The sequence below is a fragment of the Molothrus aeneus genome, chromosome 1 (assembly GCF_037042795.1).
Source record: "Molothrus aeneus isolate 106 chromosome 1, BPBGC_Maene_1.0, whole genome shotgun sequence".
Classification (NCBI taxonomy): Eukaryota; Metazoa; Chordata; class Aves; order Passeriformes; family Icteridae; genus Molothrus; species Molothrus aeneus.
In genome coordinates, this window is record NC_089646.1 from 149,379,929 (window position 1) to 149,398,794 (window position 18,866).

The 18,866-nt window shown below is 43.5% G+C and overlaps 1 protein-coding gene across 1 annotated transcript in view; it reads right to left on the reverse strand.

Moving 5' to 3' along the window:
- The window catches only part of AGO2 (argonaute RISC catalytic component 2), a 47,122-nt gene extending 28,669 nt beyond the window's left edge, over positions 1–18,453 (reverse strand). Inside the window, exons 1-2 of the mRNA XM_066548500.1 lie at positions 18,289–18,453; positions 1,214–1,409 (exon numbers count right to left, since the gene is read on the reverse strand). Of these exons, the coding sequence (XP_066404597.1) occupies positions 1,214–1,409; positions 18,289–18,319 (227 nt within the window). The 5' untranslated portion in view covers positions 18,320–18,453. The remainder of the gene's footprint in view (positions 1–1,213; positions 1,410–18,288) is intronic.
- Positions 18,454–18,866: the final 413 nt, after the last annotated feature.

Here is an 18,866-nt window from a genome sequence, read left to right on the forward strand (position 1 = left end):
ACAGCTGGAGTGGTGGCAGGGACAGCAGGTCAGGAAAGCAAATTTCTCACAGCTCCCCTTATGAAAGAAGTGACTGCTCCAAGTGTTTTGCAGTGCTCCAATGCAGGAAGAGCATCTCAGTGAAATCAGCAGCTGCCCTTAGGCAAGAAGAGAGTTCAGCTTCATGCACTTAACAAAGGTGCTTGCTTTTAAAATTAACCTCAGCTCTAGCTGAAAAATTAAACTAATAATAGATCACCACAGGAAGTAAAAAAAAAAAAAACAGGGCAGCAAAGCATAGTGATGCTGCTTTGTGAGAACACTATCATTACCAACTCCTCAGTGTAACAATGGAGAATGCCCTCAGGTTTATTAACTCACAGTAGGAAAACCGTGGCTTTCAGGTGGCTTTTTTGACTCCACACTGTTTATTCTCATGACAGCTGGTTCCACCCATGGCACCTTTTTAACAAGGAAAGGCTTTGCTCTTGAATATATAAACAGGCCATTCCAATCCTCTACAGACAAGGTGTAGTTATGCTGATGACACTTGTGGTTTCCACCTGGTGCCAAGTCTCATTCTCAAGTTTCACTTCTGGCAAGGCTGCTCCTTTTTCAAGTCAATGAAGCTGCACACTCCAACAGGGCACAGGTGCCAAATGCAAGACCTGGCTGCTTGTTTCCCTGGACAGCTGAGCCCTGTTTCCACCTTGCTCTCTCTTTCAGGAGCATGCTTTTCCCTTACACAGAATCTACTGATGAAGGATAATTTCTTAGCTGCTTTAGTAACTCCATAATCCTCTCCCACAAACAAATGGGTTTTGCCTCCTCTTGTGAGCAGGGAAAGGTGGGAAAACAAACTGGGACCACCAGCTCCCTGCTGAAGGACTTCAGCCAATTACACCCCAATATTTAACCTTATTTAGGTAATAAGAAATCATTTTTATCAAGTTGGCTTATAGTGACCCAGCTTCAATAGAGCTAATACAGCTTATCCACCTGCCACCAGTGGCTTCAATCAGCAGCATCTTAAGATTCTGACAAAAATCAATCCCAGTAAAGATTTGGAAGGAAAAAAAAAAGTATATACATATCCTACTAATTGAAGTGATCAGTACACTCACTGATTAAAGCCAGACATTTTTTCAGACACCAGTGAGGGCACCTGGCTCCAGCTTTTTCAAAGAAAAACAAGACTGCAAATAAATTGAGGAAAGGCAAAGGACAGTGTTACCTGTTAACTCTTCTAGGACATTTTTCTGGCTTTATATCCAATTCATAATGGTAGATATCTATTTTAGGAATGTCCATTTCAAAGAAGTTGGCCTGCAGTTTGATTGTTCTCCCAGAAGTGCCAAAATCTGGTCGAGGAGGAGGTTTAAAGGCATATCCCTGTATTGGTGGTGGCAGTGGGGGAGGAGGTGTGAGCACTGCAAAAGAGAGAAAGCACAACTTAGCCATCAGCTGTCTCAAATTGACATTTCAGCAAATGTACAGGCTATTGGATCAGTGAAGCCCACCACATTTAAACCATTACTCCTTTTAAACAACCTAAAAAATAAAAAAAAACCAAACCCTGCTTTTAGGAGACCATGAATTCTGTTTTCTCTTTCTTTCTCATGCTGGTTCACAATTTGTTGTATTTCATAGCCCCAATTACTGAAAAAACTCTTAAAATCAGTTGTATTTTCCTATACAACAAGTCCTCAGGGTAGGAATTTCACTGACCAAGCAGAAAAGCAAGAACCAAGCTCCTCCTTGCATGGAAGAATCTTCATTTTAAAACACATCTACCCACATTTATTTGTGCAAACATCTATAAAATGGAGTTTCCACCACTTTCCTCCATGCTGCAGCGCTCTGAAAAATCCTGTATAAGAACTGAACCATTCCTACTCCTTCCTTCACACAGAAAACAGAGCAAATACTCTACTGCTGCTGTGCTCAATTCTTGAGCTCAAACATCAGCTGTTGCTCAGACTACATGAAGCAGAAACAAAAAAGCAATTTGCTGTGGTTTCATTCCAAGAAAGTCCATTAAAAAATCCTCAGAGAAGTGTGCAAGGTACCAACTTGAGTATTCAAAACTTCTGCAGCCTCAGTGCTCAGGTGTTCTGTGCTCTGGAGCAGCTGCAACAACTTGCAGCAAAATCTTCACATGTCAAACAACCCAGGAGCTTTCTCATTACTTATGTAAGAATCCAGGTGTGGTTTCTCAAGATTATCAAATTCAGTTCTCTGCTAGCACCAGAAACAATTCACATCCCTTCATTAACAAATCTGTCACCACTTTTCCACACTTTCTCTAATGCTCAGAAAACATCTTCCATTTTTATTTATTCATGGCAGGTTATAGTCAGTGGCCTTCATCCTGAGTACTCCTGACTGTACTTCTAGATTTAAACCAAATACACATTTAATACTAAATTTTAGGCTACACTCCTTCTGCTCAAAAATCAGACTTCATCATTCTCATCCTTCCAGTGACTTTTCCTGGAGAAGACTAAAGTGATAACCACACTGGTACTTCCACCTCTCAACTGGAAAGGCAGATTAATGAGCCCTAAACTGCTTTTGCCTGCTGCACCACTGCCTTGTAAAGTGACCACTCAGGGCATGTGCACCCATTTCAGTTGCTTATGATCATCTCCCAATTCCCTATGAACTCCCAGCTACATTGTCTTTAATAAATCAACTTTTCTAATCCATATCTATTAACGTGCTGCTTTCTGAATGATGCTCAGATTCTCCTTTTCCTGACAATGCCTCCTATACCCCTGATGAAATTTCACATACTTATTCCTAACATTTATGCAAGGTTTGCTAATGAACATTTCATAATGAACCCTTCATTTTAATGCTAATGAGATAAGACCATTCCCATTCCCAGCATTAGTGACATCAACTCCCCACTCTACCCCTCAACACTTCCCATGGCCAGTTTCCCACTCATGTGTATCTCCCTATTTTTACCATCCTCCTAACAGTCAGCACTGACTTCCCCAAGCACCAAATACTTAATAAGATTTGGCACTGGGAAAATGATAGAGGGGTTTGTTATTATTTTTTGAAAATCTTGTTTCTGATCTTGTCTCCCAAACACATTGTATGCATCCACTCTCCACTCTTTTAATTCAGGCTACTGAAATCCAATTTCCTTATTTTCCCTCCCTTTTATAAACATTGCCATTAAACACTGTGGTTCTCCTACACTAACACAATCAACACATTAAAGTCACTTCTTGCTGAAGATCTGCATTTCCATAACCTAAAACTTCATGTTTCAGTACTTCAGTTTTGCCTTCAATGGCAATATAGCAACTTTAATTTTAGTATTATTCATCCACATTGCTCTTGCAGTGTCCACAACTGCCCTGAGAAATGGAGCCAAACATCACCTTAGCTCTCATCTGTAAGGCAGCCTTGCCATGAGCAGCCCATCTGCCTGTGACCTTACCCACCTCCATCCCTCAAGGCAGGACAAAACACAGCTCACTGACTCTGCTCAACCCTTGGCTCTTTATTTTCTCTAAATTCCTACACATCCTGATTCCTAAGACATCAATTTTCTTTTCTTCCCAACACTTCCAGGCCCTCTGGTGACTTCCCATTTTTCTGATGGTGATTACCTCACTCAGGTGGCCCTGCTGTCACCATAGCCCCTGTTTGGTGTGACAAATTCCCACTGGCTGTGTCACTCAGTGGAAAGAATCCGCTGCTGTGGACAGGACACCTGACAGAGTTACTGACAGCATTGCCACTACAGCTGGGAAGTGGCAGAAAAAAAAACTCCCACAAATATTTGTACTTGCAATACACCAAAGGTTTCTGTGATCTACCTCCAAATCTGATCAAGAGGATGTGCACAAAGCAGCCACCTCTCCTCCTCCAGAATCCTGTTTGCCATCACTTCCACCCCCCTCTCTAAAATTTTAAAAGAATCTGTCTCCCACAGGCATTTTCAGTCACTATGCTGCTGAACCCTTCACAGATCACCACTGCACACATTTCTATTTTCATCCTTCTGTAACAGAACGCTCCCATTTGAAAATTATGTCCTAGTCATCAACTTTATTCTGTGATTTTTGTGTATTTCCATGATTCCCATAACACCACCCATTATAAAATATTTTAATTTTCTGTCCAGGCTCCTGTATTTTAACAGTTCCATTTCTTGTTATCCACACTCTGCTCTCCACATTGCCTTCCACTATCACCTGGCCAACTGTTATCAATATATTGATTTCCCTTCTCTTTCCCAATGATTTTTATGCCTTCTAACATTTCTGTATCTACTGCCACACCCTAATTCCACTGTTCTTCCTTTTCTGTGCCATATTTTGTACATCATGACTAATTTTCAAAATGATTAAAAAATTACACTTAGATATTGGAAGTACAAAGAGAAGCATGGTGGAAGGGGACACACATCCCCACAAGCTATTTATGCCAAATTAAGATATTTTGTAATTAAGCAATACATCCTCCGTCTTAAAATGGGATTGTTTAATGCTTCACAGGGGCATTACAAAGCCATATCTGTAAATGTTCAGGGACCAACATGGACACATGTTGCTCAACAACCCCACTGCATTCCTCCACTGGAGTTTCAGTGACAAACAGTGAATAAAAGTGAGGGTTCAGCCCCATTTTTGAGACTAAGATGAAATGCTAAGAGAAGCACAGATTCCTGGGGAAAGATGTGAAGGCATTTTTATAACCTGCATGACTCACAGAGATAAAAAAGCACCAAGCTGCCCAGAAAGCAGGACCACTGCCACCCTCTATTTCCATCCTGAACAGTTTTTTCAATTATTTGGGTTTTACGACCCAATTAAAGGGAAAAAAAAAAAAGGGGGGGGGGAGTGGGGGAAAGTTATTTCTGGCTCAACTCCCAAGGCAAAACTTATTGAGGGCAGGGTGTTGCTTCAAGGAGATAAGCAGTGTTTATTAAACAGCAGCAGGGACCCGATAAGCGCTCAGCCCACGTTTGTGCCGCCTGAAACAGACACGGATGTGTCAGGGATGGGAACTGAGCTCCAGGGGACAAACACCAAATATTGCAAGCACCCAGCTGCATTCACTTCTCTACTGCCTCCAATTAAGAGAGCAAAATCAAACTATCTGGTGTAGAACTTACTGCAGCAAGCAGCTGTAAAGGGTAGAATCACAAAATGCTGGATTTGGTGCTGACAGAACAGAGAAACAAGGCTTGACCCCCTATCAAAGCATGATAGAAGCTTTCAGCCTTGAGCAGGAGGCACAACTGCTGCATTCAAAGTGATTCAGCTGCCCCATCTTCCTGTTCAAACACCCCTGCAGAATTCCCATCACTCACTCACTCTGAAATGTGGCAGAAGCTGTATCAATACAGGAATATTTCCCTGAGTGCCAAGGTTCCTATTAGGAAGCTTTTGCACCAGGTGAGGGGGTGCTACAGAGGACAGCACTGGACATCTGAGCTGGAAGTGATGCCCTGCCCAGGGAAACCTGCCAAAATTCATGCAAAGATACCTTCATGAACACAGATGCTGCTTCTGGAGACAGTTTTCAAACCACTGGAAAATCTACTTGCATCCCTGGATTTCAGTTTTCAAGTTCTGTCAAGGAAAGAAGGGACTAGAAAAAAGATGAAAGCCTAATAAACTGGAGCATCCATGGGGTAAGAATTGGAAGCTTCTCACTCATTTGCCAGATGATAAAATGAATAATGAGAGCATTTCAACCTTGATATGATGATTGAGACCATCAAGAGCCCCATTTTCAAGGTGTGAATTAAGGTGAGCTGGGTGTGGAATAATGAGGTTCCCACATGCTGTCTTTAGGCTTACTTTTATCAGGAAAGAAACCAGACTTCCTATTTTAATTCATCCCATTTACATAAACAAAATGTTCATAGCTATCAATCTTAAAAGCAGCAATTTCCACCAAAAAAATCTGGAAAAGACAGATATCGAAAAATAACAGTCTTGTGGCAGTTTTATGAAATAAAATTAGCAATCAAGCAAAATTACTCTGTCAAAAGACCGGGGGGGGGGGAAGGTGGCAGTAGAGGAAACTTGGATAATCACAGAAATGCTGTGTTAGTAAAAATAACTTTTGCAAATTGAAAACTATTGTGAACACAAGGCTGGCTGCTCTTACTCCTGCACACTACTGAGAATCAAAATCAGAGATAAAAGTGACTCAGGGAGTGAGCAGGCCAAGACACTCCTAGTCTATAAAAGGTGTGAATGAGCCACACACTTTGACAAGCTTCCACTCTAAAATCCACACGATTATGCAATGATGGTTTTCCAGCACCATGTGCTCCATTAACCATTTCTCAGACTTGGAGCATTCATTTCTTTTGTCTTTCACCATTTTTAAAGCTTAACTGCTGGCCTGCTCAGCATGCTGGAAGTGCTGCCAGTCAGCATGAAATTTGCACATTGGAGATTTTTTAGCAAAGAATTATGCAATTTTAATGTGCAGTCAGAGGCCTAATGAGTTGCTAAATAAGAAGGGGCCAAACAAGTTGCATGGAAGGGCTTGTCAACACAGTAAATCACCTGAGCATAATTACACCAGTGCAATTATATCAATAAGTTTCCTTGTGTGGCAAGTCCTAACTCATATTTAATAACCAGGTGATGTTTTCACAACTCTCAGTAGGTTTTAGCACTGGGCTCATGCAATCTACATTTGCCAAGGGGAAGACTCTCTAAAACCATTTTTCTAAAATCTCCAAATGAAACTAAGGTGAAGGGAGCTTTATTTGAAAGCATCACTTTGGGTTAAGGTTTCCAATATCAGATAATGGGGCTGCTCTTCCAGATCATTACTGAAGGTGTTTCAGGTACAACCACTGTGCACATTCACTGCTGCCTCCAGGTCAGTGTCTGATGCCATCACACAGACCCAGAGAGGATGCATCACTCCTTGGGCAAAAAAAGGGATTTAATAACTTGTCCTCAACTACTGAGCAGCTATTTTGCCTCCAGAACTGCAAGAAATAAATAAAATGACAAATGTGTTCATCATGACCAGGTTAAAAAGAACCAATACTGGCAAAGGAACACCCTCCAGCAGCTGCTGCAGAGGAGCAGAGGATCCTGAACACAGAGCAACACAGGTGGGAAGAGACCAGGCTGACTTGTCAAGTTTTGAATATCTCAAAGAACAGAGTTTCCACAACACCTCTACAATCTGTTCCACCCCCATGGTAAAATAAACTTGCCTTCTACTCAACTGGAGTTTCCTGTGCTCCAGCTTCTGCCCTGCTCTGGTGCACCTGCCACAGGACTGGCTCCATCTGCTCCAAAGGCTCCCCTCAGCCCCTTGGAGAAGCTGAAGATCACCAAGATCATGCCTTCTCCTCCTCTTCCTAAGGCTGAACCCACCTGATTCCCTGCACCTCTCCTGGTGTGCCACATGCTCCTTCCCCCAGTGCCCAAGGGTCATGTCCCCTCCTGGAAGTGCTCTTTGGAGTGGGAGGAAGGGAGACTTGGAAAGGGGACACCCCACACCAGGGGAAACAGGATTTCCACAAATAGTTATTCAACTACCAGTAACAGAAGGAATCCAGAAAGAATGTGGCAAACACCCAGTACAGATCTGTGACAGGATCTGTGCAGAGTTTTTATGTATTCTAGTCACATGTAAATAGAGCAAGAAAAAAAAAATACAGGGAGTTCAGCCTTTTCTTCTTAGGACCCAACTAAAGAAGAACTTGGGGCTCTCTTCAAGTTTTCTGACTGCCTGGGTTTTATAAAGAAGTTTAACTTCTGGCTTTCTGTTAAGAACCGTTAGGGAACGATAGGAGAGAGGCTGGCAGTGTTTTCTGTGAGATAAGGGAAACCCAAAGCTGCAGCTCACAGTCCCTTGATATTTTAGGGGCAGAGGAATCTCTATGGGACCTGTAAGTCTGTCTGCTGCTCATTGAGGATGTTTTAGAGCCTGGAAACCAGAGGCTCTTCAGTCAAGCTATAACATTCTTGATTAGATAATGCACAACAAAAAAATGTTACAGAGGTACCTATTAATCTCCAAGAACTCAACCAGCCACAAGGAGAGCAGAGGAATGATGTAATCAGATTTTCAGTTGTCATTTTTGTCAAAACCCCACTCAAAAGGTCCTTCTGGTCTCTCAGTGAGCAGCTACCACACTTTCTAAGCACAGCATATTGCATGTGCCAAAGTGGGCTACAAGGAAAAGGGCTGGCTTAATATTGATGAGCAAAAATGAAGGAGCTGTCCTCACATTTGGTGATATTTTAAGGCCCTTGCATGACCACTGAGATGTTTGATGCTACTCTGCCAGATTGCTTCCAGCTTCTTAGTGCTGTAGTATGAAATTAAATACCTTAACAAAGAGTGAAAGTGTTGGATAAACAGCACTGCCTTCATAACTGCAATCTCATTATGTTCAGCAGATTACTCCAGACATAATTTTATTGAATAATGGGCACTTCCTGTGAAAGAATTCATGCAAGATTAACTTTCAAGTCAACCCTTTTACCTACTGAAAAATGTCCCTGCCCATGGCAGGCAGGTTGGACAGGATGATCTTCAGAGGTCCAGCCCAACCCATTCTATGATGATTTTGTCTGGAATAAGTACCCAGTTACAGATCTGCAGCTCCCTTGGTTACCCTGATGCCTTTTTGACCTCTGAAGGACACAGACAGGACCTTTTCACAGTGCCAGAAGTGATGTGATCACTGAGAGCAGAATCACTCCAGACACCACAGGTGTGAGCTGCAGTCACAGATCAAAGGGAGAAGCCAGACATCAATCCAGCCTGCTCTAAAGTCAGGACCACATTTCGAAGAAGAATATGCAAGAACAAAAGAACTGCAGAGGAGGAGATCAAGGCTCCAGCAGAAAGCAGAATGGTTCTTTTCAGCCCAAAAGCTGCTTCTGGACAATGTCAGCTAGCAAAAGACACCAAGTGTTAGTACTTTGCTTTCCTCCCACATTCTCCTTGTAGCCTTGACCTTCCAAGTCAGCCTCCAAATTTCTGAATACCAACAAGCTGCTTCTCACCACCTGCAAATGGGGTGAGCAGTGGTAGAGCACCCCCAGAGCACCCAAAGTGCAGAACTTCCATCCTCACTGCTCACAAACCAGGTACCTTAACCAATCCCTACACGTGGAATCTGACCAAGTCCTACCAGAACCCTTCTGAAGGGCCACAGAGAAATGCTTTTAATTACAAGCTGCAGCTTGAATTAAGTCATCCAAACAGAGAGCCTCAGCCAAACAATGGAGGGATGCTTATGGCTTACCCACAAGTCAGCAGCCCAGTTTGAAGTTAAATGTGAATTCAAAGTACAAAATAACTCCATCTTCAGACAAGTTTCTACTCAATGAAGGGGGAAATGGAGAACATTCTTAGTGCTTTTTATCACATTTGACCATCGTGATTCATTCCCTTTTCCATGCCTTAGAAAATGATGCTGAACTAACTCCAGATGTCTTTCCTAACCATTTGAAATACAGAATATAATGGTATTTTCTACATTCATGAAAAGCAATGCCTCCATTCCATACAATCTCTGTTCTTTGCCATTTCAAAAGACCCAAAGTGAATAAACACATATTTTAAGAGGGAACAAAAAAACCCCAACCCACCTACCAGCACCTATTGCTCCCTTCAGGCTGCTTCTCCTCCAAAGAAGGTAAGACCAGAAATTCCATATTCATCATCCCACATCATGCTTCCCTTACCCCTTGTTTGCATTTAGGTTAAGAAAAGAAATGTTGCTCCCCCTCCTTCTGTACTAGCAGACACTTGGAACTGCACAGGTGTGTAGGAAACAGCCTAACCCACCCTTCACTGGGCTTCCTTGGTTTGGTTTTGGGTCACTACGAGGCTGGTAAAGCATGAACTTCTTCATCCATCAGGATTGACCCTCCCAAAAAATTTATCACACAGCCTGAAGTTTCCATCCCTGCTTGGTGTGAACATGAGACAGACAGACAAGCAATTCCATTCAGTCCCCAGGAGCCACAGTGAACCCAGCTGCTGCCAGGTGCAGAGCTGAGCTCACTGCCCCATCCTTAGGTACTTCCACACCTGCACACCCAGCTGCCCCCACACAGCACCTCCAGAGCTGCACAGCTCACCCTGAGCTCCAGCACCTCCACACCTCAGGCTTTCAATGGTTTTTGCCTCCTCAGAGACACTAAGAAGTGGTCTCTGCACTACAGCCCACGAGAGGATGCTGGAGAAATTAAATCCCCTGAAGCAGAGTCAGAGTTCTCAGCAGTGCTGCTCCCCCACCATCACACCCCATCCTCTCCTCCTGCATTTCCAGAGCCACCAGTGCCCACATGCACACCAGCTCCACTGAATTCATGAGTTTAATGGCTCAGGCTCTATTCCATGGCCACTGGCATGGTTTTCCATGTGCTGGGCCTCACCAGCTGGGAGCTGGTGCCACAGAGGCCCCAGATCCACGTTCCCTGTGGGATGTGCATTGTGCACAACTTAATGAAACACAGAAGTGATTCATCCTCAGCTAACTAAAGAAAGAAGTTAGGATGGTTCTGCTTTGAGTTGTACCTTTGCAAGCACATTTCATACTCACACAGACTTTGGCTGGCAGTGGTTTTGTGCAAAATGTAAAAATAAAAATTAAGTTGTCTTCATTCCTTAACAGTTTTTAATATACAAAACTCAACTGTAGAGCTGTAATTCAGAAATAGTCATGTCTTCCTTGGGAAAAAAACCAATCTTTTCCCATACCCACACTGGATTAATCTACAAACACATGAACACTCTCGTGGTTTAGGTTCAGAATAGAAAATTCCCAGCTGAGATCCGAGGTTATGCTTTATTTTATCGTTTTAGATAGTGAAAGCAGCTGTAGCAGCATCTTCAACATGCAGCAGTATCTCCTGTGGTTTCCAGAGATAGGGTTGTGGTTTTCAGCATCATTGCAAAGAGGGCAAAATGCAGGTTCCTAATAGTGGAATAACTGAGCTATTACAGGGTGTAGGCTGGCAGCAGAAGTTCCCTTTCAGAATTTTTTTTTTTCCATTACACCGCAGGGTTTTTTCCTCCACCTGCTTCTTGTAAGCAACTGATGTTCTCATATTACCTGATACAAACTAAAACAGCTATGAAACATAAAAAAAGTCACATAAAAGTTTGATACAGAGAGGCCTCCCTGAAATTTGACATTAATGGGAATTTGCAAGTCAAACAATTAGGAAAAAACCACCACTACTGTGTTCTTATCACATAACGAGACCCAGACAACAAAGCTTCATTTCCCTGCCCTGGCAGGAAGTTTCCCCCTTCTGAAAGAAGCTCTGACTTTTAAACAACACACCCTTATGCAAATATTCTGAATCCCTGTGAGATATTCCTAAAAATTCCCTCATTAAACACTGAAGCTCTTCTGAAAATGAAATGCACTGGTTCACCGAGAAATTAATTCTTCTGCATTGTCATTTCTATATGAACCTGGATTTCTGCTCTATTTTATTTTTTGTTTTGCTTATGGTTTGGAGGGTTGGTGGTTTTTGGGGTTTTCTATTTAAACCTGTGTCTCTCAGTAGAGAGAGTTATGTTTCACAACAGAAATATCCAGCAGAGCTGAAGTTGACAAGTAATATTATTTGGGAAAGTTTCTGTTTCACTGGCAGTAAAAAACCACAAACAAGAGAAATGCCCTGCTCTCCCAAAGCCTTGTCCTCCATGAGGATTTCAGATATGATGGAGGAGTATGATGGGGCAAGAGTGTAAAACCAACAGAGAAATTAATAAAAAAAGCCCACAAAAACCAGCAGAAAAGGAGCATTCAGTGCAAACCACAAGCTGTATGAAAGGACAAAGAAGTTCATTACCAAAGTCAAGAACACAGCAACATTTAGACAGGAATTCACCCTCTCTATGAACAGATGCCTGTCCTTTAATAGCAAACACTTGCTAAACAAGTTTCAGAAGGTATATAATGAGGCCCCAGTATTAATTATGTTTTAAAGTTTTATTCATCTACATGACAGGTTTAACTTCAAACAATTTTTTGATTGATCTAGCTAAGCCAGTGAAACCTCCACTCTTGGGAATTCTCCTAAAATTGGCTTATTTAAAATAAATCTAAATTAGCACATCCACACACACTTCCTACTACTAAATTAAAATTAAAATTTCATTATTTTCTCACATTAATAAGCTCCTGTGTAAATTTGAAGACTAAACTAGGAACATAAAAAAGCATTGCTGAGACAAAAAGTTGCAATTTTCTGACATGAGCAGCTCGAACAGAGCCACCCATGGTGTCCAACACTGCCAAGGCACACAAGAGTTACTTTTTTCCTAGACTATATACAAAATCATAAATATCACTTGAGAACTTGATACACTTGATAAATTTCAGAAGTGTATTTTCAAGCTTCCCAAGATAACATGCTGAGATTAGTTTACTTCTCAAAAAAAAGAAAATTTCAGTTTTGCTCTGCATCTGCTCATGTTACACCCAACACAGGCTGGAAGTGACACAAGGACACAGTAAATTCATGTACTGTTTAAACACAGTCTTCAGACTCACACATATTTTATTAAGAATATTCTCCACCTTCTGATTATAAAGCAGCTTGTACAAGGGAATTCAATCAGGTTGTGCCAGGAGAGCTTTTGGGAAAAACTACAAGGCTCAAAATTGCAGATGAAAAGCCCATAACTGGAGTTATTCTGCATCTCTGAAAAGTTAAATATTTTAATGCTTTCCCAAAGACAGAGACTTGCATGACTCCAGACTTATTAATGCTGGGACCCGGTCCCCAACAACTTCACTACAGAGGACAATAAAGTCCCATACAAGACAGAACAGAACTGAAAAAATAGAACAGGACAAACAAATTACAACAGGAGAGAACAAATCACTCTCACCACACCTGTGATTAAAAAAATAAATAAATCCTTTTCACAACCCAAACAGTAACAAAATTTGGTAGCACTGTGGACAGCTCAATGAGCACCCAATTCAAAAGAAAAACCTCAAAGCAAGCTTTGGACTGACTTGATTATGCCAGGATCCACAGTACTTTCCCATCTAAATCAGTGGTTTGCTTCCACCATGGCTGGGTCCAGTTTTGTGAAGTCATAAAGTAAAAAAAAAAATAGCCAAACTAAACTTTCCTTCCTAGAAAGCCTGGACACCAGGTGCCACGTGGCTTCACAGCTGCAGCAAGGCTACAAAGCAGGGTATTTAGGAGAAGCAATTTTGCTTAATATGAAATGCAAAGACAGAGTACAGAAACAGATGAAATCATGCTCACACAAAAACTTTTTATTTGAAAGCACCAAATATTGTTCTGAAAAGAGAACAATAAAAGCAAAACAATTAATATAGAGAGGTTAAAATGAATTGCACTGATCTGTGGTGCTCACTAAACAGACTAAAAGACACCACTGATTAAAACAGTCCTGAGTATATAAAAATACAAGCATCACCTCAGTCTCGAGGAGTTAGAAAAACTCCACTTCCTGGACAGTACTAGAAAGTCTCTTCAAAGCACAACTTCTTAGAAATGGCTACCACAGGGACTCACAAATTACAGCTCCTGTGTAAAACACGACAGACACTACACAAATTCAGTTTACCTGGGGCTGGTACTATCCAGGTCTGTCTTTTCCCAATTTCTGCAGTATAAAAGGTATAATGAAATTTTTAAGTTCAAATTTGTGCATTACAATATATGTGGGGAAAAAAAACCCCAACCAAAAATCCCTTTGCACTGAACTCAAAGGGCTGTGCTTCTCCAGTCAATAGGATAAGAGAAATTTTACATTCTAGTGGGCAGCTTTGTGAGTACATCAGAGAGGAAGCAAGATACTAAAACAAATTAATTGGACAATGCATGGAACAGATCCCTACAGTCAATCCCACAGCCACTACAGTCAAAACTACGTAATATTTTCCACCAGCTTTTTTTTTTCTCTAGTTCATAACTTACCAAAAATAAGATACTGGAGGCTGACTTTTCTTCATTTAGAGATTTAGATATAATTTCTGGTAAGCTGAATATTAGAAACTTCATCACTAAAAACAGGACCAAGTATTTTGCATAAATATCAAGTAAGGGAAGCAAAACACCAAAATTCTGACGGCCCTTACAAGTTCTGTGAAGCTGTTGTCAGGACAGGCTTAGCCAACATGAACAGGACTTTCAGCAGGCATGTAAAGTTCCTAATTAGTTAAAACTATCTGTGCTTGCAAAGCCAATTTAGCAGAAGTTTACAGTGTGCATTGGCTGATCCCTGAGATTTCTGGAAGGCCAGAAGTGTTTAGAAGGGCTGGTTTCTGAAAAGGAAAAATCTCTCCCTCCTATACAGTTCTAAGGGGTACAAGAACATCAGATTATCATCTAAGGCATTTTTTCTCACTGAATTAAAGCATTTATATCCCTTTTCCACCGTTCTGTGCAAAAGAGGCAGACTGGTGGTGATAGCAGTGAAGGAAGGGCTACAAATTGTGAAAAAAGAACTTTCCTGGAAGTCAGCAAGGTTTGCTGTTCTCTGCACTGCTTCTGTACATTCCAGTGCACCACTAAATATGTACGAGCACACAACAGTTCTGCAAAAGTGAGAAACTTCAAGATGAAGTAAAAATAAGTCCACAAAATCCCATGTAACTGCAAAGTCAGCATGAGAATCACTGCTGAAAAAGATGTTGCACTTTTCAATAGCAAATAGCACAGCTCAGTTCACCGAGGAAAGGAGAAAGTTTGGTGTCACATCTGACACCACCAATTATCTCTCCATCAAACCACCTCATCTTTAAGCCACCTGAAGACAACACAGTTATCTGAGGCAACATAATGATATAGAATTTTTCTTTCCTTAGGAAAATATATTGGTCATGACAGCAACACATTTGAAAAAAGTCATGCTGTGTTTTCTAGGCTGTAACTTTGTCAAAAGCAATTTCAATTTTAGCAAAAATGAAAAGAGCTGGGGCTGCATATGAAGCTTTCATTCCCTCCTCTGTGTATGGCAGCCTACAAGGAGTTTCAGCATTAATTCATGGTCTAAAATTAAGCCAAAGAAGCTGGCTGACTCTGTGATACCAGCAGCAGGGTAAGAGCAGGTCCACATTCACCCCCAAGAGAAGAGAAAGAGATTTTTTAAGAAGAGAAAAACACACCTTTAAAAGAATGTACAGGGGAAATATGCACTGCCAGTGAAACACAAGGTAAGAGGACACTGGTGGATTAAATTCAAGCAGATGAAGATATTGCCATTTCTACTACCCCAGTTAAGGCATGAGCACATTCTTCCTTCCCTGCACTACAATTTAAGACTGAAGACTCCCAAAGAGAATCAACATCTAACATCCAAAATCTTCAAGAAAATATATGGAAGGCAAAAACAAGTACCTGCACTGAAATTCAAAACAGACTTATAAGTTTCTACAGTCTATTCACAATTTTCAAAGGGTAACTTAAAACTAAATTACAAGAAAATAACTTTAGTTCCACTAATTTAATAAAGGTGTTTTTTGTGCTAGGGAAAAAAAGTTGGTATTTCACATGCAAAGCTATAATCAACTTCACACTCTTTTTCAGACAATTGCTGCTTCAAAAATAAATTAGGACCCTCAGCATAAGGCAAACCAAATATCCTTTCAAAAAATAAAAGAGAAATCTGTGGTGTGTAAAGTTTAGAATTAATAAATACATTAAGACCTAGAATTGCAAGTTCCAGAAGTTTATGCAGCTTTTAATCGAATCTTTTAACTGAATGACAGTACTTTTATTATGACATTTTTCTGTCCTTCTAAAAAAAGTACACCAAAAAGTACCAGTGTCAAGCTTTTTCTGCAAAAAAAGAATTCCCTCTCAGATTTTCAGATTCTTCACTTTTCACACTTTCTTGAAGCTAAAAAAAGGGTATGGACACAAGGTCAACAGCAAATTCAACACCACGTCAAGAACTCAGACAGTATCTGGGAAAAAGCAAAAAGGGATCATTAATTCCCTAATTATGGAAACAGTGATTTCGTGACAACCCCTTCATGTACAAAACTCCACCTTCCTCCCGACATAACAGCGTGTTTGAACAAACTTTGCACGTTCAGCAGCAATGTTTTGAAATCAGTCAGATATGGCCTCCTAACTTGCTTGATACTGTTTCCAGAAAAAGAATTAAGACTAAAATAGCAAACCCTGTGGCAAATTGAGCGGCTCCTCTGGCAGGAGGCCAGCACCAGGGGCACCCTCGGATGGGCTTGGCTGCAGAGCCCAGTTTGGACACGAACTGGGAGAGCAAAGCAGCTCCTGAGCATCAGCAGTGTCCGGACAGAGCAGAGATGAATGGAGCCTTTCCCTGGTGTCAAGGATGTGCTGACAGACCTGGAGAGGCTGCAGCTCTCTGCTGTGTTCACAGCAGCTCCGGCCCGGTGAGGGGTTGGAAACCACACTTGTGCTCTCTCCTCCGAGCAGGATTTCACACACAGTGGGTTTGTAGTTTTCAGATTAACATGTGGCAGGCGACTTCACAGTCCCTGCTTCCAGGCTGGCTCGCTCTAATAGAACAGCCACGCTCTAATAAAAATCTCCACGATGCCCTGCCTCGTGTGTGGAGCAGGAAGCTGCCGGGGCTGCCAGAAGCCACTGAGCTGCCGAGGCTGCCCGTGGGTGATTTCACAGGAAGGAAGCGGAGCCTCGCTCCCCATGTGCAGAACAACTCGCAGCTCCCAGCCCGGCACAGACGCGGCCGCTGCCCGGGGAAAGGGCTGAGCCACCCCGATAAACTCGGAAGTAAACAAGGCACAGGATGAGCTCGGCCGGAGACACACAGGGTGACAACAACAACCACCCAGAACTTGGTGAAAGTACAGCAGTGGCGGGAGCCCGAGGTGAAGAGGTTGTTGTTCCAGGAAGGGGAAAGCATTCCTACACACCAGACGTGGGTCCCTGATGGCAAACAGCAGCCACCAGCTGGGAGATCATTCCAAGTGAAAGGGAAACTGGTAGGATCAGATAGAGAGCAAATAAAGATAAAGAGACTCCCACACATGAAACTACTCTCAGCCCATATGCTGGTAATATTTTTAATTATCTGTCTCCTTAAGCACAATTTTGAACAAGATCTATCGCCAGGAGGTGAACGCAGCAACACCGTGAGCACCTGTAAACTGAAAGCGTAGCTGTGCCTGAGCAAGGGAACCCGACCAGAAACCAGCACAGGATTACACCGACAGCTCTACAGTTATTGGTGCTGAAATGTGCAAATGGTGTTACTACACATGAAAGCAAGACCTCGAACGTCAGCGTGGGGACACAGAGCTGTAGAGACCTGTCTGCCTGCTGTGCCAGCAAGAGCCCGGTGAGAAAGTAAAAACAGAGGAGCTGTACTTCAAAAAATAATCATCCTGATTGTCTTTCCTGATTATTGCCCCTTCAGGAGAACCAAGTCAGAGGGAAAAAAAGGCAAAAAAAAAAGCCAACACCTAATTGTAGATCCCAAGATATGAATGCTTTTACAGAAGCATCTGTAAGAGGAGCACTAAAAGACATTTCAGTCACAGGTCCTGTATTTCCCTACACCAGTCCTTGCTAGATTATCCCTCTAAGGAAAGAAATTTTATGCAAAACAATTGAGAACGATAGCACAAAATAAAGTTCCATTTATTTTGAAACTTTTCTACAAGAAAACTAGGTGCCAGTCATCCAAACACTGTTGTTTCTACATAAGAATTCTCACCGCAGAAACACCTTAACGCTAAAAAGGAGAAAACATCGTGTCATACTAACTGCCCAAATTCGCACAGTACTAATCTGTATTTCCCCAAAGTGATACTAAACCTTCCTTAGAGAGTTGCTAACCCTTCTTTGCACATCCACCTTTCCTTCGCTCCCACGCAGAGCGAGCATGAGGACACCTAAGGCAGCCCTCACCTCTCGCAGCCCTCCCGACATGCGGGCGCTTCCCCCGCACCTCCCCAGCTCAACTATCGCGGCGCGGCCGCGGGCGAACACGCGGCCAGCCGGGAATCCCAGGATGGAGCCGGGAGAGAGGAAATGGAGACCCCGGTCCGCAGCGGGAGCCGCGCCGGCCTCAGGGCTCGGCAGAGGGAGGGGGGAGCGGGGCAGGGAAGGCGACCCTCCCCTCAGAGGGGCCTCCGGACACGCGGCCCTGCCCGAGGTGGCGGCGGCGCCCTGACCCTCCTTCCTCCCCCGGCCAGCGCGGCCGCCGCTCCAGCCAGGCCCGAGCCGGGGGGGACGAGGCGCTCCCGAGGCTCCTCATGGACACGGACCGGGAAAGCCGCTCCAGGGGGAGCGGAGGAGGGAAACAAACCCGGGCAAAGCTCACCGGGTCCGGCGGAGGGGGCTCCCGGGTACATGTCTCCGTGTGTGCGGCGGCGGAGGCGGCGGCGGCTCCAGGGGAGGGCACGGGGGAGGGAGCGAGCCCGAGCCCCGGCTACGCTGTCGGGGGAAGGGGAGGAGGAGGAGGAAGGAAAGGGGAGGGGGAAGGAAAAGAAAAGGGGAGAGGAGAGAAAAAAAAAAAAAAAAAAAAAAGAAAGAGGGAGGAGGAGGAGGGCCGGGAATCCAGGTTACTCGTCGGCACTGAGGAGCGGGGAGGGGAGGAGGAGGAGCCGCGGGGTCACGGGGAAGGGGCGCCCCGCCCTCCGGCCGGGCGGGCGGGAAGCGGCCGCGGCAGCGGGACGGGCATTCGAGCGCTGCCGAGCCGAGGGGCCCCGATCCCTGCCTGAGCCTGCACCCCCCGTTCCCTGCCTGAGTCTGCAGCCCCCGTTCCCTGCCTGAGTCTGCAGCCCCCGTTCCCTGCCTGAGTCTGCAGCCCCCGTTCCCTGCCTGAGCCTGCAGCCCCCGTTCCCAGCCCGCAGCCCCCGATCCCAGCCTGCAGCCCCGATCCCAGCCTGAGCCTGCAGC